The following is a 21,588-nucleotide window of genomic DNA, read 5'->3' as shown; positions in this document are numbered from 1 at the left end:
TCGCACACCCTGCGGGGATGTCGGGAGCCTGAATATGACGTAATTCCGGCCCCCAGCATACTGAACTAAACAGTGCGCGACAGGGAGCAGAGCAGGGAGATGACAGCAGTCCCACTGGACCCCAGGGAAAGTCTATCCACTCCAGCTCTCCAAAAGGTAGGGAGGTTGGGTGGGTTTGAATCAAAATAATTTTAAAAATTCAACTTCGGCTCCTGTTTGTTTCTGTTTGTGTGTCTGTCTGAGATTTTGTGTGTGTGTCTGTCTGCGAGTTTGTGTATGTCTGTCTGCAAGCTTGTGTATGTCTGTCTGTGAGTCTGTGTGTGTGTCTGTCTCTTAGTGAGTGTCTGTTTAGGTGACCGGTTTCTTTCTGATTACATGGGAAATGCTTTTACTTACCTGTTTTCCCACGCCGTGATGGACTCGGCGTGGCTGAATCCGCCTCCATTGCTGAGATAATCAATCTTGATGATTTCAGCCAAGAAATGCTTTACCACAGGAAAGCATTGGGAGGCTATTGTGCATGCACTAATGTGCATCTCCTCAAAGAGATGCATTGAATCAAAGCATTACTATGGGGAACATTCAGCGCCTCCATGCCAAGCGTGGTTTGTTTGTGTGATGACCATTAGAGGTGTTACTAAGCAGCAATGTAAACACTGTCTTTTCTCTGAAAAGGCAGTGTTTACATTGAAAGGCCTGAAAGGACAAGCTATAGACACCAGAACAACTATATTAAGCTGCAGTGGTTGTGGTGACTATTGTGTCCCTTGAAGAATTCTGTTTTTGTTGCTGAAAATTGAGCTTTGTTAGTTAAAAAAAATAATGGCTCCTAACATTTTTAGCTGCTCCTAGATTCCAAGCAAATTTGTCAAGTCCTGGTGTATTTGCATGTGTGTCAGTGTAGCTGTGTATCAGTGTATGTATCTGTGTGTCAGTATGTGTGTCAGGGTATGTATCTGTGTATCAGTGTATGCATCTGTGTGTCAGTATGTGTATCAGGGTATGTATCTGTGTGTCAGGGTATGTATCTGTGTGTCAGGGTATGTATCTGTGTGTCAGGGTATGTATCTGTGTGTCAATGTATGTATCTGTATATCTGTGTGTATGTGTCAGTGTGTGTATCTATGTGTCTGTATGTGTGTCAGGGTATGTAGTGTCAGTGTATGTATCTATGTGTCTGCGTATCTGCATGTGTGTCAGGTTATGTATCGGTGTGTCTATCTGTGTGTCAATGTGTGTGTAGAGGACCCTGGGTAACCCGACTGGTTACCTCTGCTAATTCCATTCCTTCAGCCGGTCAGGAACCATTTAGGATATAAAGAGACCCATTCCCCCCAGTAACTGGATGACGCACAGTCCTGGAGGTACAACAACATTTTATTGGCCACACAAGGTCACACCCAAAAAAATCCCCCCCTCCCTGGGATCCTAGCACGGGAATGGACCATCCCTTTGTCTCCCAGGCACAGAAAAGCCCGCCCTGCGTGAAAATAGCTTGTCTCTTTGCCCATGCAGGCCCCGAAAACCCTGCCAAACTCGCCAGTGCCCACACCAATCCCAGGGACCCTCACAACTGTACCTTTATCGACCAGGCTCTGCTCATGAGGTCCCTGGGTGAAACCCTGCAAGGGAAGCATCTCCTTTCAGGATATGAATGCTCCCCCTGCGAAATGGTGGCCACCCAGGGGAGCACTCATTAATTACTTCCCTTGCGGTTTCACACTTATGTTGCGAGTGAGAACGTTCTGATTAATTGGTATGAACGTTCCAATGGGGCATTCAACATTCGACAAATGCTCCCCATGGCTGGCGTTTGTCTGTATGAATGGCGGCCACCCAGGGGAGTACTCATTAATTGCAGCTTGAGAGCCCACACCACCACCAGGCACTCCTTTTCAATGGCGACGCAGCTCACCTCCCGGGGTAAAAACTCCCTACTGAGGTAAGCCACGAGATTTTCTCCGCCATCGTCCCCGACCTGGCTCAGCACCGCTCCTAATCCAAACGTGTGTGAACAAGAAAATGTTTTTTCAGATTAGGAGCAGCCAGGAAAGGGTGTCCTTAAGGGCTTGGAACACCTGCTCACACTCTGGGGTCCAGTCTACCAGTCGGAGGTCTTTTGGTCAAGTCGATGAGGGGCTTAGCTAGGGCGCTGTAGTTGGGGACAAACTTCCAGTAATAGCCAGCAGTCCCTAGGAAGGCCATCTCCTGGGTCTTAGTACGGGGACGGAGCCAACTAGCAACTGCCTCAACCTTGGCTGGCTTGGGCTTCTGGGATCCACACTCTTGACGGTGATCTAGGTACTGTACCTCTGCCATCCCTAGGTGGCACTTACTAAGTTTTAAGGTCAATTCTGCCTCCCTAATCCTGTCTAGTACAGCTCTTACATGTACTAGATGCTGTATATGGTGATGTCGTCCAGGTGTGCACAAGCATAGTCCTGGAGACCCTCCAACAGCCGGTCTACCATCCTCTGGAAGGTGGCCGGGGCATTCTTCATCCCAAATGGCATTACCTTAAATTGGTACAGACCAAATGGGGTGATGAATGATGACTTGGGAACAGCATCCGCCCCTAGGGGAATATGCCAGTACCCTTTGCACAGATCTATCGTGGTGAGGTACCGGCCACGAGCCATCCTATCCAGCAGCTTGTCTATTCGGGGCATAAGGTATGCATCGGATACCATCTTGTCATTGAGCCTCCTGTAGTCTACACAGAACCTCGTGACTCCGTCTCGCTTTGGGACCGGCACTACTGGGGAGACCCAAGGACTCTTAGACGGTTTGATGACCTCTAGTCGGAGCATCTCTTGGATCTCCTGCCTCATACCCTCCCGCACTGCCTCTGGCACTCTGTAGGGGGTTTGCTGCAGAGGTTGTTGGTCGGGGGTTTCTACCCGGTGGGTGGCCAGTGGGGTATACCTGGGCAGATTGGAGATCGACTCCCTCTTTGCAGACAGCATCTGCTGTGCATGTCTACGTTCCTTCTTGGTTAGTCAGTCCCCTAAATGGACCTCATTTATGGACCCTGCCTGAGCTCCCTCCTCCAGGAGGTCAGGCAGAGGAAGATTATCAAAATCTTCTGAGGCTGGAGCACATACGGCGGCTACATCCTCTGTCCACTCGTGGTAGGGTTTCAGCATGTTAACATGTAACAGGTGTCTAACCCCGGGACCCGAGCACAGACCGATCACATAGGTAGTGTCACATTTCTGTTCCACTACCCGTTATGGGCCCTGCCAAGCAGCCTGCAGCCTGTCATGCCAGACAGGTTTCTAAACTAAAACCTTCTGACCGACTTGAAAGCTATGGCTCCTTTCTCCCCGATCATACCAAGTGTTCTGGTGCCACTGGGCCACCTGGAGGTTCCCACGCACTAGGTGAGTGAGTTCCTCCTGTCGGTCCCTAAACTCCAGTATATATGGAATGATAGGGGTCCCTTCCTGTTTCCCAGCACCCTTCCAGTGCTCCTGGAGGCTGGAGCACTTACGGCGGCTACATCCTCTGTCCACTCGTGGTAGGGTTTCAGCATGTTAACATGTAACAGGTGTCTAACCCCGGGACCCGAGCACAGACCAATCACATAGGTAGTGTCACATTTCTGTTCCACTACCCGGTATGGGCCCTGCCAAGCAGCCTGCAGCCTGTCATGCTGGATGGTTTTCAAAACTAAAACCTTTTGACCGACTTGAAAGCTACGGCTCCTGGCTCCCCGATCATAAAAAGTGCGCTGGCGCCTCTGGGCTACCTGAAGGTTCCCACGCACTAGGTGAGTGAGTTCCTCCAGTCGGTCCTTAAACTCCAGTACATATGGGATGATGGGGGTCCCTTCCTGTCCCCAGCATCTTCCCGTGCTCCTGGACAAGGTCTAGGGGCTCTCTAACCCTCCGTCCGAACATTAGTTCAAAGGGGAAGAATCCTGTGGATTCCTGGGGCACCTCCTAGTATGCGAACAGGAGATGTGGCAGGAATCTCTCCCAATCCTTGTGGGTCTCTGCAAAGGTATGGAGCATCTGCTGCAACGTGCCATTGATCGCTGGCATAGGCCATTACTCTGGGCGTGATACGGGGAGCTTAGGATCGGTTTATTGCCGCACAGCCTCCACAGTTGGTTGGTCATTTCGGCAGTAAACTGGGTGCCCTGATCTGAGGTGATCTCCCGGGGAAAGCCCATCCGGGAGAACACTCGCATCAGGGCTTCGGCCACAGTCCCTACCTGAATGTTGCTCAGGGCGACTGCCTCGGGGTACCACGTCACGTAATCCACAATGGTCAAACTATACTTCTTCCCAGAGGGGCTAGGCTTAGCCAGGGGGCATATAAGGTCAACAGCTACTCTGCCAAAAGTGTCTTCAATGATGGGTAGGGGCTGTAGCTTGGCTTTGCGACGGTCGCCCCGCCTACCCACTCTCTGGCAATATTGCCTCAGATTCTCAAGATGCCTGGCCAGAAAAAGCTTTGGGTTAGTCTATGCTGAGTATGACCCTTTCCCATATGCGCTGCCAGGGGAATATCGTGAGCTATCTTCAACAGCTCATGCCGATATTTTCTGGGCACCACTGTCTGGTGGTAGTAGGAGCTGTTGCTGTGCTGTCTGCTATGCGGTATATCGATCCCAGATAAACCGCTCCCCAGCCTTCCCGACCTGACCAGTGGCCGCCCTATCCCTATACGTTTGGAGGGTTGGGTCAGATACTACTTCCCTCCAAAACTCGGCAGGGGTATCCCAAGGCAAGGGGGCTGGGAGGAACCACGGGGTACGGAGACTTGCATGGGGTGCCTGCTTATAGGGGCAACTGGGGTAAGAGGATGGGCACGTGTGCCTACCTGAGACTCAGAGTGTGAGCCGTGCTGGGTAGTTCTCTTCTGAGGTTTGGAAGGGCACATAGGTGGAGGTAAGGTGGCCCAGGTGATTGTCGAGTAGCACTTAAGTGGGTAACCTCGCCATGAGCCCGACTTCCACCCTCTTGTCTCCGGCGCCCCAGTCGAGGTGAACGTGGGCAGTAGGTAGGTGGTGGATGGTTCTCCCTGCTACCTGGATGCCGACTGTTCCTCTGGTCTTTTCCTCCTCTGCAATAAGCTGGGGTTGAACTAGAGTCAGGGTGGCTCCGGTGTCTCTCAAGCTTTGTACCATGCGCCCGATCAGCTGGACCAGCTGCCTATGGTGGTTCTGGTTGTTGGTGGCGGCCTGGATGGGGTTCACCTCATGCAGGCCGGGCTTCTTCGTGGGACTCCTGGGGTTCCATGGGGGCACCAGATAATTTTGGTGGTCTTCTCTTAGAAAAGGCATCAGAGAGTATGTGGAGGCTTGTACTGTTTGTGCGGTTTCTAAGGTTCCCCATAAACTACCATGGGGGTTATTACAACCACTTCCTATACCCAGTGTTCCATGGTCTCACTTGTCTATGGACTTCATTGTGGAGCTCCCAATTTCTAAAGGCTATACCGCAATCCTTACGGTGGTTGATCGCTTTTAAAAAATGGCACACTTTGTTCCGCTCAAAAAGTTACCTTCTTCCCAAGATCTGGTTCATATATTTATACGCAAGATTGTCAGATTACATGGTATTCCACAAATATTGTGTCAGACAGGAGTTCCCAATTTGTGTCACGATTTTGGAGAGCATTTAACAGTTGAGTATAGAATTGTCATTTTCATCTTCGTACGATCCTCAAACTAATGGTGCGGCTGAGAGGGCCAACCAGTCGTTGGAACTATATTTGCAATGTTTTATTAATGGCACTCAAAAAATGGTCTGACTTGCTACCTTGGGCCGAATTTGCCATTAATAATGCTACCCATGACTCATCTGGACATAGTCCATTTTTTGTCAACAACAGTCGTCACCCTACTGTTCTTCCTGCGGTGTTCTCCGACACTGCTATTCCTTCTCTGGATGAACATCTTGCATGTATATACGTGAGACTTGGACTAAGGTCCACACGGCTCTTGAAACTGCTGCAGCTTGTTTCAAATTTTATGCTGATAAGCGGCGTGGTGCCAATCATGTTTACCAGGTGGGTGTCAGGTTTGGCTTTCCTCGCGAAATATCAGACTCAAGGTTCCTAGCATGAAGTTTGCACCCAGGTTTATTGGTCCCTTTCGAATTGTTCAGAGAATCAATCCTGTTTCATATTCTCTTGCACTTCCTGCCTCCTTGTGTATACCTAATTCATTTCATGTATCTTTGCTTAAGCCTATTATCTGCAATAGGTATCCTGCCCCTTTTGTCCCTCCTCCTCCTTTGGTTATTACAGGATGAGAGGAGTACGAAGTCTCCTCCATAATTGATTCCAGATTTTCTCGTGGTTCTTTACTGTACTTTGTTGATTGGAAGGGTTATGGGCCTGCCGATCATTCTTGGGTTCCTGCTTCTGATATACTTGCTAGCCGCAAAACCCGTTCTTTCCATACCAAACGTTCTCTCAAACCTGGTCCTGCATGCGCGGTGGGTAGTCTTCAAGTGGGGGGTAGTGTCATGTATCCTTGGTCTCCATGTGGCAAAAACGGAGATATTTAAGTTCCGAAGATTGAGGGGAGTGCCGGTCTTCTGCCATGATGCCTGGCTTTTCCGGCATGTCGGGCTTTTCCGGCATGTGGTTTCCCTTAGATGGTTATCCAAGAGTGTCTTCCTGATCGTGTTTTTCTGGTTTTTGACTTTGGCTTTGTTTTGACTTCCCTGATTTATGGTACCCCATGACTTTTGGCTTTTCCTTATCGCTGTGTCTCGTTCTGTGTCCCTGACCTCGGCCAGTTTTCTGACTATTCTCGGGTACGTTAAGTCCAGCCATTCTAAGGCCCGGTAAGACTTTACCCTTAGTTATAGGGTGTGATACTATCCTGCGTGCTGGATCAATATAATCCTGACAGTATCTATGTGTCTGTGTATCTGCATGTTTGTCACGGTATGTATCTGTGTGTCAGTGTGTGTATCTTTGTGTATCTGCATATGTGTCAGGGTAAGTATCTGTGTGTCAATGTGGTATCTGTGTGTCAATGTGGTATCTGTGTGTCAATGTGGTATCTGTGTGTCAATGTGTGTATCTGTGTGTCAATGTGTGTATCTGTGTGTCAGGATGTGTATCTGTGTGTCAGGATGTGTATCTGTGTGTCAGGATGTGTATCTGTGTGTCAGGATGTGTATCTGTGTGTCAGGATGTGTATCAGTGTGTCAGTGTGTGTATCTGTATGTGTGTCAGGGTATGAATCCTTAAGTGTGTCTGTGTACCTGCATGTTTGTCAGTGTGTGTATCTCTGTATCAGTGTGCGTCTCTGTGTATCTGCATGTGTGTATCTGTGTGTCAGTGTGTGTATCTGTATGTGTGTAGTGGGTATGAATTCTTGAATTCAAATGGATTCTGGGGAGCTGATAAATTCATGATAAAGATGATCAGCTCAAATTTCAGTGAGGCCATAGTCTATATGGCTCAGTAAATATAACTTTTTAGTACTCATTAAAAGAGGAGTATAAAAATCCCATTGATGAAACATGGAGACCATCCAACCAATGAAATGAGTTTATAAACTTTAAAAAAAAAACTATAGAATTGTCCTATGGGGCAAGGCAAGTTACAAATATATAATGAGGCAATCAGGCAATAACATCAAATCTTCAAAGCACAGCTGTCCTAAAGGCATTTTCTACCCTCATGTCGTCATGAGCTCTGCTATGAATAATAATAGCATAATAGCGATCGATTGTTTTTGTTTGTGTAATGATAGCTTGGGGCATTGTAAATTCTGCATTTTTATTACTTCCTGCTCATGAGTAATTCTCCTTCCGTAATTATATTGTAGCAATATATATATTCACTATTCTATGAGATTTATATGAGAACGTTTAAGGAAATGCATTCATCCTGTCAAATAACAATGGGATAACTTAGGGGAAATTATTGTGAATAAAAATCAGCTAAAATGCTTTCGGGGTTAGCTGAGTGTCTCCTCTTTCTCACTTTATAAAAATGCCAATTTCAAGAAAAATGTGCACTTTTATAAAGTGTCTGGGTTTCCTTGCTTTGTTTTCTCAAGACTTGCCTGTCAGAGTGATCTGATTGGTTGGCTTACTAGCCAACCGATTACAGTGTTTCTTACTGATATTGCATATCATAGGAATTTTACCACACGATGCAATGGCTAACATTAAAAAAAAAAAAAAAATTCAATGGTGAAGCTGCATAGCCTCTCTACACCATAAGCACTACAATAAGCTGAAAGAGATGTGGGTTAAGCATTTCCTTTTAACAACAGAGGTTTCATCATTAAAACATAGGACTTTTTTTTATTGCTGCTAAGGTACAAGGAAACACCAGACTGAGTGCATATCTGTACTCTGCTTCTCAGACAATTCTAGTCTATCATTGATTTTATTAATCCTGCCTAAGCCCTAGAGTAAAGGAAAAGATTGTACAGCGAATGCTGATGCCAATCATTGATTATGGGGATGTAGTATACACATCTGCATCGCAATCTCACATTAATAAACTCAACACATTGTATAACTAGTTCTGCCGATTTGTGCTACTATGTAATTACAGGACCCACCATTGTGACATGCTAAAAGAACTAAACTGGCTGTCGCTGGAATCCAGACGCACCCTTCATCTTTCCAGCCTTGTGTTTAAGAGCTTTCTTGGGAAGCTCCCTCCCTACCTAAGCAGAATTCTCTCCCCGGCTGTTCCCACCTCCTATAACCTCTTTAGTCTACCTCAATACAAAAAGAAAGTGGCCAATGCTCATTTTCCTACAGAGCACAGCAATTATGGAACAACCTCCCACACACTTTAAAATCTTCCCCAGGCCTAAAATCCTTTAAAGGACCACTCTAGGCACCCAGACCACTTCAGCTTAATGAAGTGGTCTGGGTGCCTGGTCCAGCTAGGGTTAACCCATTTTTTCATAAACATAGCAGTTTCAGAGAAACTGCTATGTTTATGAATGGGTTAAGCCTTCCCCCTATGTCCTCTAGTGGCTGTCTCATTGACAGCCGCTAGAGGCGCTTGCGTGCTTCTCACTGTGATTTTCACAGTGAGAGCACGCCAGCGTCCATAGGAAAGCATTATGAATGCTTTCCTATGTGACCGGCTGAATGCGCGCGCAGCTCTTGCCGCGCGTGCGCATTCAGCCGACGGGGAGTAGAAGAGGAGGATCGGAGGAGGAGAGCAGGAGGAGATCTCTCCGCCCAGCGCTGGAAAAAGGTAAGATTTAACCCCTTTCCCCTTTCCAGAGCCGGGCGGGAGGGGGTCCCTGAGGGTGGGGGCACCCTCAGGGCACTCTAGTGCCAGGAAAACGAGTATGCTTTCCTGGCACTAGAGTGGTCCTTTAAGAGATCCCTCTCTACATATCTCCAAACAGAATGCACCTGCCATGGTTCATTATATATTTCCTACCTGTTCTACGTTAAATTTTGTAAATATTGTGTATTAGTATTGTTTTTGTATTTTATTGTACCCTCTTGTATCAATGCAATGTTTTGTGAACCCAGGACATACTTGAAAACAAGAGAAATCTCAATGTATCCTTCCTGGTAAAATATTTTATAAATTAATAAATAAATACATGAAATAGAATATTCATTAGATCCTGCTCAGCCAGGGCTTATGAGATGTATGAATCACAACTCGACAGTAGTTTCATTAATGAAAAGACATGATTGAAATTGCTGCAAAAGTTCAGATACACACCAGAATAGCTTGCATGGAGAGGGAAAGCTATTTTGAGATGTCAATATAGCTACATTAATATTATTTTATGGCTACAGTGATTTTTGTAATTCACTGAAGCTATAAGTGAAATAATGTAGAGATAAAAGGGAATGGGAGCTTTTTCAGCCATAGAATCAAAAATGGAAATGTTGGAACATTTCTTAGTTGCAACAATGGAGATAGGAGCCGCACTCAATCCAAGCAGCCACCCGCTGCTCCGGAGCTGGCCCAGCAAACCCACAACAATAAGGCAAATTGAGGCCATTGAGGCCTTGGGTGGAGATCTTCGGCTGGATAGAACCAAAAAGTCCATGGAACAGGAGGCATGTCTCCTCTGGGTATAGTGGTCACTAAGAAATGTTCCAAAAAAGAAATTTTCCAGGCATTCAAGGTGTTCAAGCGGCAGGCAGTTTTTATAAAACAGAAAAAAGCAGCAGCGTTTCAACCTGCTAAGAGGTATTTGTCAAGCTAGACAAAGACCTCTGAGCAGGTCAAAACGTTGCTGCTCTTTTCTGTTCTATTAAAACTGCCTGCCGCTTGAACACCTTGAGTGCCTGTAAAAAAATTTTTGGGGATCATTTCTTAGTGACCACTATACCCGGAGGGGACATCCCTCCTGTGCCATGGACTTTTTTGTTCTGTCCAACCAAAGATCTCCACCCAAGGCCTCAATGTACCCAGTTAACAGACATTAAAACGTGAGGTGAAAGTTCAGAGTACCAACTTATTAGAACAACGTAAGGGTTTATAAAAGATTGCAAATAGAAGTTTCTAGATTTTCTGATGTGTGTATAATTAGGCAATCAGGGGTGTGCATAATTCAGTAATAATTAAGCAAACAGGTTGAGACATTCTTGTATGTACGTAGTGGGGAATTACGATGCCACATAGACATAACTAACCCCAGTCAACTCCCCAATAACGACAGACAACGTAGTATGGATGAACAGGCCACAGCATTTATTATAACATAAATAAATTACTGTATAACACATCCATAACTTCATATATTAAACTCTTATTTTCTGTAACAAAATTGTTAGAAATAAATAATCATAAAATAACATATATACATATATAACTCAACATACAGTGCTATACAGAGACCCAACCGTCCTTGCCAATGAACATACAGTGGTTCCTAAACACCACTTCCTCTCACCTCCCCTCTCGTCATAAAAACATATCCTTCCAATGCCCGCCATCAGCCGACCTTATCCACACTCGATGGGCGCGAGACCTCAGGCAACCTAATGTTAAACCTTTGAAGCAGGGGAGGTTGAGACCTGCAAACATAATGAACTTACTCCATCCTTAAACATAACCCCTCAAACTTAATTGGCAAGGACATACCCCCGGCTCGCTGTGACTAACTAATCCTACACGGGATAGGCGGACGGGAAGCTGTTTGCTGGCCCGAATCCCAAGTGGCACTGAGGTAAGACCTCCCCACTACTAGCTCACATAGCCCTTACCCCACCCACACACATACAAACTTCCAAAGACACTCCCACGCATCTATCCCCACACTCCTACATGTGCCCTTGTCTGCTTAGCTGCGCTATCTCCCCAGGGCCTGAAAAATCATATTGCAGAAAAAGATTTAATATCATAGTGAGGGGGTTTGCTGTTTTGATTAAATTGCACATTTTTCTTTTCCTATCTACAAAGCTTACGCAGCACTCAACTGGTCAGAACTGGCTTTAACTATGAACAAACACGTCTTGTAAGAACACTGTAGCAGGATACACTTGCTGACACAAGAATTGTCCTTGAGGTGCTTTGCAGCAAAAAAGGATTTTTAACCTTTCAGTAAATATTGTGTATATACAACTATATTATCCTTTATCAATACTATTTGTCATTAATGTTTATGCAATTTTTTTCAGTTCTGGATTATGCCTGCATTTGGAGCTAGGATTCGTTTTGACAACGACTTGGAAGTAGAATTTTACGGCTTTACTATTTGGGCCATTATCACCAATATCTGCCTACCCTTTGGGATCTTCTATAGAATGCATGCAGCTGCAAGCTTGCTGGAACTCTACAACAAACACTAACTGAAGTTATTTCAGACACACAACAGCTGGGTATCTACGAAACAAGAAGCAACAGAGCACACCTATCAGAGAACGAAAAGAGTAAATGCTGTAACAGAATAAAAAATGCAACAAAAATAACATAAAACAGCAGTCGAAAAAAGACACATTTTGGGATTAGGAGAAACATCTAAGCTAAGAGCAAAATATTCAAATTTATAAAACGTAAAGAAAAATGAATGCTCGTTGATCTCATATGAAACAGCACCTTTTAAAACATTAACATAATATGTAAAATTATGTACTGTCCTTTATTTCTATTTTTTTTTTCTATGTTATTGCACATGATGTAAGGTAGTCACTAAAGTGACATTTCAAATATAAGGTCAAATTTGCTTAAGTGGAAGCACAGCTGAATTAGAGAAAATGTTCTGGTTCTGAAACATTGACCTAAAATTTTAAATTCACTTTACATTTACTGTGAATTCTCTCTTTAGTGAATAACCCTATAAAGTAAAACAGTACTATCAGTTTATTACTTAGAGTGAATGGAAGAGCAGGTCAATGACCTACTGATTATTAAACTCACTTAAAAAATTATATGCTGCTTTGGTCTTATTCGACATTTTAGTATCTACTGTATATTCTATTGTATATACTGTATATTTTATAAACATTATAAAAACACTCTAAGCACCATAATAACTACAGCTCCAATCCTGGCTCTGTGTGTCATTTTCAAATTGTTCACAAGAATGAAAAGTGCAGGGTGAAAGTGATTCAGCAGCAGGTGTTGAATATTATTACCTATAAGACATTTGAAATAAATATGAAATGGAGGCTGATCATAACAAGCTTGGCCTGTCCTAAACCACACCTCGGTTTATTTTTATCGTAGCATTAACTGAGATCACATGGAGTTTACACAAAAACACTACTATAGATTCTATACATCATACGTGTTTTTTTTTTTTTATTTGACTTAATTAAATGCTTGGCTTGTTTACCTATAATACAGCTCTGCTAAATATGTTGGCACTATATAAATATTTGTATATTATTCCTTATATGTTAGCACAGTGATGCAATTGATTTAACCTTTTGATATAACCATGTTTAGGAGATAGTCCCTTACTTTGTTTTATGGTTTACTAACATTTCAAGGACAATGTTCGTACTTTCTGTTTTTCCCTGCAAACTAATTTTTGGCTACGCAGCAAATAACTAAGAAATCACAAGCTTGTAAGAGAGATAAAATAATGCCAGTTAGGGATTTATGGCCCCTAAAATTTAGTGCTTTGTAGATGTGTTAACTTTGGATCGGTACAAATTTACATCACACCCCTAGACACTTTACTCTACACTTTATTATGTTGCTATGCATTAAACTCTTGGGCAGTGCTTTATGAACTGGTGTGATTGTCGTTCATTTAGGGCGCCCCCAGAGCTGCAAACAAAAAGGGTTCAGGTTAAAGCAGAGATCTCTAAATTGAATGCCACAGCATTCTGATTTATCGTATACGAGGGTCTTCACCACTGAAAATAATTTTCTTACACACAGATTCTTGGTCTCCAGAAATATCAATACTTGACAGGCGCATAGTTGCCATATTGGCAGGTGGAATTACCCCCAAACTTACACCCAATAACACAATGGCACTAAGGTATAGGGGAATATGTCCACAGATTTATTAATGTTGATAAAAATAAAATTAAAGTCATTGCCCAGCCCCTCATCCTGCCACATAACATCATATGTCCCCGAAACAAAAGGCAATGACCCATATTTTCCATAAATATAAATAACATAAATAACAATAATAACAAACATCATAAACATAATATAAGTGCCAAACGTTGTAAAATAACCCCGTTAGGGGTATATCTGGATACCACTACCACCCACCAGGTTCTGAGCCACCACCGAGCTCGAAACCTTCAAAGGTTCATAACGAATCATTTAACCAAACTCTTAACCAGCAGCCTAACTGCCCTATTCTTTTTAAACTAACCCAGTTCCTGTTTGTCCCCTAACTTTTTTCTTTCTAGCCTGCCACAAGCTCAGACCTTGATCCCTTAAGCCGTCTGAGCTCTGCCACCCCTAAGGAACAAGGCCCTACTCAACCCTTCTTGGAACCCCAGATTCAAGAGATCCCACCCTACGTCCGTGAGGTGGACACCGTCCTGCCTATAATACCCAGGCAACCTGTCCTTGAGTTCCACATGCCGACTTATCACCCCCCCCCCCCCGACCTTCCTAACGAAACTGGCCATCAGGCTATTTACCTTACCCCGGCAACGCTTGATAGTGGCCGTATCCCTGGCGTGATGCCACTGAAGTCTGGGGACCATTTCAGACCAGATGACCAATACCCCAGGGACCAGGTCCCGTAGCCGGCTAATTTCCTGCTTCATCCATTTTACCAAGTGTCTTTGCGACACTAGGCCCAAATTATTGCCCCCTGCATGTAACAACAGGAAATCAGGAGACCTCCCACCATCGACTAGCCGAAACACCGCCCCAATAACATCACCCCAACCAGCTCCCCAATAACCAAAACACTTAATCGAGATCTGGTTCATAGGAAAGTCCAGCTGTAGAACACAAATTAATGGCCCATGATCCAAACAACTGGACCTGCGGAAACAAAACAAGACCATCAGCCTAGGGGAACCAGCGGAGAATCCCCCAAGTCCACTACTTTCCTTCACACCAGCATCCCCAGCCGCACATGGGAACGAAATCGAACCATTTCCCACCTCCCTATTTTCTTCACCAGCTCATCACCGAGCCCCAGACATGCTGCATCTGTAGCTGCCCCGTTTCGGAAGGAGTGCTTACCGAATTGGTCCGGCCTTAGACCCAACTGCTGAAGCCCCAAGCGAAAAACTTGGGCAAACTGGAAGAATGACAGCGCCGAACCAACCTCATGCAAGAAAAAGGTGGCCTCACCTGCTGGATGCAACGCCCGATACCGTGCAAGAATGGTAACCGGGCACAACCATGATCCTCTGAGAGCGTGCAACACCACCCTTCTCCGCACATCTGTTTTCGACCTAAATAAGTGAATCACCACCCTATCCACCTCTGTAAGGACATCAGATGCCTGAATGCCACCAAGACCTCGCCTGTTCACGCTGACAAGCTCCCCAATAAGAAATGCCCTAAAAAAGGCCAAAACAAGCCAGCTTCATAGCCAGAGAAGCAAATCTAAGGCAGCACCCGCACCAGGCTCCCATAAACACTGATAGACACCAGCCGCCGAGCATTTGGAAACCTATGCCCCCTCCGGAACCTTGAAAACCTGACGGATCATAAAGTGCTAGGAGACAAGGAAGCCTTCACAAGTCCCCCAGCCGTGGTCCTGGCCAGACTTCTACTGAGAACCCTCCCCATAGGCACCACCCTGCAATCAAAATTCAACTTCCCCATGAGCGATTGAAGCTGCCGCAGCGTTACCTTACGTGCCTGACACACCTTGGCCACCACAGCCCACAACCCCAGCAGCTTATCCTGAGGAAGACAACATTCCCCTTTTCGAGAGCCAATCTCAATGCCCAGGAAAGCCAGGCATGCGGTCGTACCTCCTGTCTTGGACACCGCAAGAAGGACGCCAAACTTATCCGCCACCCACTCAATGGTCCGCAGCAGGTAAAATCATTGCTGAGAGTCAGCAGGCCCCACACACAAGAAGTTACCCAACCGACCGACACCCCGCCTCCATCTTTACCATCCACTCCAAGAAAATGCTAAACTCAAAGTGCACATGCGAAATCGAGCAACCCATCTTAAGGCATAAGTCGGCGAAATATGGACTGTCAAAGGTGCAACCTAAAAGGTGGTGGCAGTCCTGGTGCACTGGCAGGAGGTGAAACGTCACCTCCACGTCCACCTTTGCCATAAGTGCTCCAGGCCCGGCCTCCCTAACCAACTCAACAGCCTAGTCGAATGATGCATAAGAGACTGAGCACAGGTCTCCGTCGATGTTGTCATTCACCAACGTCCCCTTAGGATAGGAGAGGTGGTGAATCAGGCGGAACTTACCCGGATGACCCCTAGTGGAGAAACCCTCAAATTGAGCAAGGGGAGGAACGTGAACGGGCCTGCCACCCTATCCAGCCGCACTTCCCAGCTTCTCCCGCACCGCATCTGGGAATTCAAAGACCGATTTCAAGTTCCGCACACTACCTGACCCCCCCTTTCTTGAAACGGGATATAAAACCTCTCCCCAAAGCCCACTCGCAACAACGCTGCGTCTGACTTGTTACCGTAGCGGCTTAGCCATGGTAACATCACATTGAGCTTCACTGGTGTTGATCCCCATGGCAACGGGAACGGCCCCACCGAAACCCGCTCCGGAAGAGGCCCTGGTCTTACCCCATTGAAAACATCTGTAGAGGCCATGGGTACCCCCACAGCCAGACCATTAATGCTTAAACCTACACCCGGTGCCCCACTTGCACTGGCCCTCATTGAAGAGCCAACAAATACCTCACTTGAACGCGGCCGACGAAGAGGACTGACTTCCAGTACCGGCTGCTGACTGAAAGGGTGTCGACTTCTGTGCCATCATAAGTCATCCATAGAGGCAGGTCCATCTGGTCCCACTGCATCCCAGGGTCCGCCGCAAGTCGCTGCCGGAATTGCTCATCGTATTCCCACCACGCCAGACCGCCGTACGTGCAGTAAGCCTCCCACACCCCATTAAGACAGCAGAACAATGATGAACACAGATCCGACGACATCTCCCTTCTTGGCGTCCTTTTTGTGCTTTGTTGAGAACAATATGATAAGTAATATGCAAAATAAGTGTCGGCGCTCAGCAGCCTCAATATTTTTTGTTTGAGGGTTGTGGAGTTTTTCATTTTTGACATTTCTTTCTGTTTTCACCCTGTTTTATTTTTTGGGACATGATTGCTGTAAATTATGATTTTAAATTATATTTAAATAAAGTTGACTTGGAAACTGTGAAAAGGAATCCCCCACAAAGAGTTGCACATGTCTTTGAATTAAGTTTATTCACTATTTTTTTATGCATGAATAACAGTAGGGAATGTAGATTGTTATTGTACATTGAGTGTCTAATCACATATATTGATTTCTATCATCCAATATATCTGTACTTTGAATTATTTACACTGCTGTCTGGTAAACTGCTTATTTGAACCAAATGAACTGAATCCTTCGGGATTGTCATGACATAAAATTAGTTATCTATTCCTTGTCATGAATATGTTAAAAAAAAAAAACATCTTGTTTAACCCCTTAGTGACCAGACTGTTTTTCAATTTTCTTACCGTTAAGGACCAGGGCTCATTTTACAATTCTGCGGTGTTTGTGTTTAGCTGTAATTTTACCACATGACAGGAGGCTTCATATTTGCATATCTTTCTTTACTGAAAACTCCAGCAGCATAGAAACAGTAACAACCAATCAGAGAAAAGATATGGTGCCCATAAAAGGCCCTGTCTATGACATCACTTCCTCTTTCTTTGCTGCTCCAGCCATCAACAGGTCAGAGTAATCATTACCTCTCTATCTATATACCTGTCTTATCAATTATTCCATAATACTATTGTACTTTATTCTCACCCTGACTACCTATAACCTGTCCCTTTCCTTTCCCTATATACAGTCCCCTGTTTTCATCAAATTTGTCAGATTTATTGTTTTAGTGTATTTGTATTTTGTCTCTGTGGGCGTCACGGCTGTCCGTGCCGCACTCGCCGCGCGGACCTGCTCTCTTTTACATACAGGGGGCCGGGTGGGGACGGGTGGGGGGTAGCCGGGGTTAATTTCGCTGTTTGCCGCGTTTTCTTCCAGTCTGCTCGCAGCCGCGAGCGGGCAGTTCTTACACACGCGGCCGGCGGCCATCTTGGATCTCGCGGCTCGCGAGATCCGCGACGGCCGCCCTACCTCACACACGGCAGTTCGGAAATCACCCGACCGCCGCAACGAACATAAAAGATTGCTCTTAAGGCATTCTTTTCTGCCCTAATTCTCACTCACTTGCAGTTGTATACCACTGAGTGATAAATATCCTCAAGCCATCTAAGGACCTTTTTCTATACGGAATCTATGTGAAGGATGTAAAAAGCATGCACTATTTATGATTTATGAAGGCTGTGAAGTGTATTGTTGTACACATACTATTTAAGGGATCCCTGCAGGGACATATAACATTACACCACCCCTCAGGGGATCTGGTACTACCATACCCTTCTGCACTTGGATTTTTCCCTCCATGAGTTCAACTCCCCTGTGCAGCAAGAGTTCAATCTGCTGTGTTGTTACACTCTGGCTAGAGGATCGTGTGCTGATATTCTTTAACGTTTCCCTGTTGCGATTTTTGCCACAGTGCCTGCCAACAGTGTCTGCCAAACAAATACTTACATGCAGGCATTAAAGGAGACACAATGTTTTTCCTATACCCCAGGATCTTTATGTCTTTGTACCTTACTCAGGGTCATTCTATATTACTACACCCTGCACAGGGTTATACTATATTACTATTCCCTACAGGAATCACCCGATCACCGCGCCCTGCATCTGGATTAACCCCTTCAGGGGTTCCCCTCCCTGGACACATTCATTTATTGATACAATTATAATTTTTATTCTCATGGATATATCTCTCATGGTTCCTTACACTGGATGATTATATGTTGAGCACGCACACAATCTATGTATTATTGTGAAGCCATACAATATCGCAGTTGTTATACAAAACATATACTGTACCTATAACAAGATCAACTATATCACTGTACCCCACAAAGGGCATTTTGTATTACTGTACCCTACAAAGGGCATATTATATTATTGTACCCTACAAAGGGTCATATTATATTACTGTACCTGACGGTGCAAATTTATGTGGGTGTCCTCTGGGTATTGTTTCATGGCACACCACCTGGGGTGACCCCCCAGATATGCATGCAAGGTCATTCATAGACCATTACGTTGATGTGGGTGCCCTCTGGGTATTTTTTCATGGCACACCACCTGGGGTAACCCCCCAGATATGCATGCAAGGTCATTCATAGACCATTACGTTGATGTGGGTGTCCTCTGGGTATTTTTCATGGCACACCACCTCAGGTGACCCCCCAGATAGGCATGCAAGGTCATTCATAGACCTTTACGTTGATGTGGGTGTCCTCTGGATTTCCACGGCACGCCACCCGGGGCGAACCCCGATGGAGTGCACGAAGTCCTACGCCTCAACTTTTATCACTGATTACTGCATACATATATGGATGTTCAAACACTGCCTGGCAGTTTTACATTAAAGCAACGGTACCACCTTGCTGGATACGACTTGCAGGCAGGATCATGAGTGTACTGAGTGTATTGCGGAGTACCCTTCACAGGGACACATATCTGTACATTTACTGTACCTGGCGTACATATTGAACGTGGGTGTCCTCTGAGTGAATTTTCATGGCACACCACCTGGGGTGACCCCCAGACATCCATGCAATACTTGTAAGGTGCCAACAACTATAATGTGGGTGTCCTCTGGGTTACCATGGCACACCACCTGGGATGACCCCAGTCGAATACACGTGGGCCCTGCGGCTGCAGACCTTATGGAGACAGGTCCCACGCGCTTCTATAATAAGCCTGTATAGTTACATCCGTGCATACAGCTCTGGCGTGCATTTATGGTGAACCCGGCTAACCGGACCAGCACTACCGGTCAATCGCGCCTACGCCACAGCTCCCAATAGCCGGATTAAACTAATGGAGATGACCCCTCTACACTTGACACGAGTATTTCATACATTCAGACAATCTGAGGCAGGCAATTCAAGCCGCTTTACCTGGGTGACCCCCTGTGCTACCAGGAGTCTAGCACCCCTATGGGCTGACCCTCAAACACTACTCCCACTGACTGCCACTATCTCCCAACAGGACGAGAACGGGTCATGGAGAACACTCTCAACCCCCTAGGACTTCTAGGCATTGATAAACGACGCAGTAGCGGCCTCAGTGGCCCATTGAACAAACCAAGTAGACGGAACACCGGGAATCCGCGACCCTGTCCACCACGCACGTTGGACATAATAGATCACTCACACGAAGACAACTCGCCATCTGAGGAAGTGGAACATAAGAACGACTAGTATTCGGCCCAGAAGCACAAGACCTACTATTTGACGGCGGGAACTTACCCACCACACTAACTTTAGCCCACACCTCCCTGAAGCAAATCCTCCACACCCCTTCGGGGAAAGGTGTTTGTTGGAGGACTGGTCGGTAGTGGAACCGAACCATCAACCGCTTCATCTACTAGTGAGTCAACCTATCATCAAGGGAACTCCTACGTGGTATGCAAACGCTTCAGGATAGAGAAAATCAACCTTCTACTAGACCTCCTGAACGATAGCGGCTGGTTTACACATCGGGACCCCGAGGACACATACTTGTCAATATCCGCTACCCTATACTACCTAGTTTTTCCTCCGATCCCAGTGATGAGGACTAACACAGCAGTTTACGACGCTGTGGTACCCACAAAGCTACTGAAGCCGGCGAGGGCTCACATCCGCGAATTTGGACGTGCGATGTCTCGTGTACCCGGAAGACTTGCTGACCCCTTGCGAATCCAGGCTACGTTTGCAGTCCAAGTTGACTTTCACGTTCTGGACTACACGTGTTTTTGGTAGTACGCAGACAAATCGCTCCCCCATCTGTGTCGGGTCAGTTCCTCGGTTTCGACATCGGCTTGGAGAACTACGTTCCGCGTCGGTCCCCGACAAGATCACCCCTATACGGATGGATGTCGGACACGCTCTAAGGTTGGATACGATTCCTCTCAGAACATTCACCGGATTGTGGGATTCCTCTCCTCCTCTCCTCCATACAATCGATATTCCCTGGCTCACTACACTACGGGGCCATGCAACGACTGCTGGCTAGATACGTACACGCCGGTCACTCATGCGACCACTGGATCCCACTGTCGGCAGAAGTGAGGACAGAATTTCAATGGTGACTACTTCACTTGCAAACTTGGATCGGCAAATCGATCTTTTACTCGTCCTCCGGATGCGTAGTGTTGGATGAACCCATACAAACGGACCCAACCGCTCTCCACAATGGCAAGGGTGCTTCGATACACACGCACACACAGGATATCGCTCCTGCTCATGACACCCCTCGGACAATGCCAACCGTGGTTCCCGGATCGCCTGGGGACGTCTCGCGAAGACCCTCTACCACTCCCTACCTCCCCTCTAGTTTGACGGGACCTAAAGGGGAAGCCCACTCCTTTGTCATGGAAGGACGACTGGCACTAGTGGAATGGACGATTTCAGGGCCTCCTGAAATGTCCACGACCTATTGCATCAACTAAGACCTCTGATGGGACTCAGGCCCCCGGCACCAGGAAATGCTATATTTCTGCCTGTCCGGCCTGGAGTGTTTGTTGGGTGGAAAGGGATTCCGATCCCTTTACCGCACCTGCCCCACCGATCCTTAACTATCTGTCACACCTGGTCTCGTTGGGGTGGTCATATCGATCACTCAACGTGATCGGATCCGCCATATCGGTGGCGCACGTTCCGGTACAGGGCGGACCAGTAGGTCAAGACCCACTGGTTTGTTGACTACTACAGGGTGCCGAATTATCGAGACCCGGCACCCAAGTATTCACACCTCTGGCAGGTGGATGTGGTGCTGTGATTCCTTGGGGGAATAGCAGGACAATCCTTGTTTGTCACGGAAACGACTTTCAGCCAAACTAGCCCTCTTGTTATGCCTCGTCTTATTTAGACGGGTGACGGACGTTAGGGCTTTCGACATGGATGGTTTTTCTCTATCACACCAGACGGG

The 21,588-nt window shown here is 46.2% G+C and overlaps 2 protein-coding genes across 2 annotated transcripts in view; one reads left to right on the top strand and one right to left on the bottom strand.

The window, feature by feature from the left end:
- The window catches only part of LOC134614833 (proton channel OTOP2-like), a 63,191-nt gene extending 51,162 nt beyond the window's left edge, over positions 1-12,029 (top strand). Inside the window, exon 6 of the mRNA XM_063459050.1 lies at positions 11,598-12,029. Within this exon, the coding sequence (XP_063315120.1) occupies positions 11,598-11,768 (171 nt within the window). The 3' untranslated portion in view covers positions 11,769-12,029. The remainder of the gene's footprint in view (positions 1-11,597) is intronic.
- Positions 1-21,588, bottom strand: part of USH1G (USH1 protein network component sans) — a 784,266-nt gene that overhangs the window by 486,616 nt on the left and 276,062 nt on the right. The gene's annotated exons all lie outside the window — the stretch shown is intronic.

This window comes from Pelobates fuscus, chromosome 6 (genome assembly GCF_036172605.1).
Source record: "Pelobates fuscus isolate aPelFus1 chromosome 6, aPelFus1.pri, whole genome shotgun sequence".
NCBI lineage: Eukaryota > Metazoa > Chordata > Amphibia > Anura > Pelobatidae > Pelobates > Pelobates fuscus.
The sequence above is the reverse complement of the archived record's forward strand: the minus strand, read 5'-3'. Positions and strand labels throughout refer to the sequence as shown.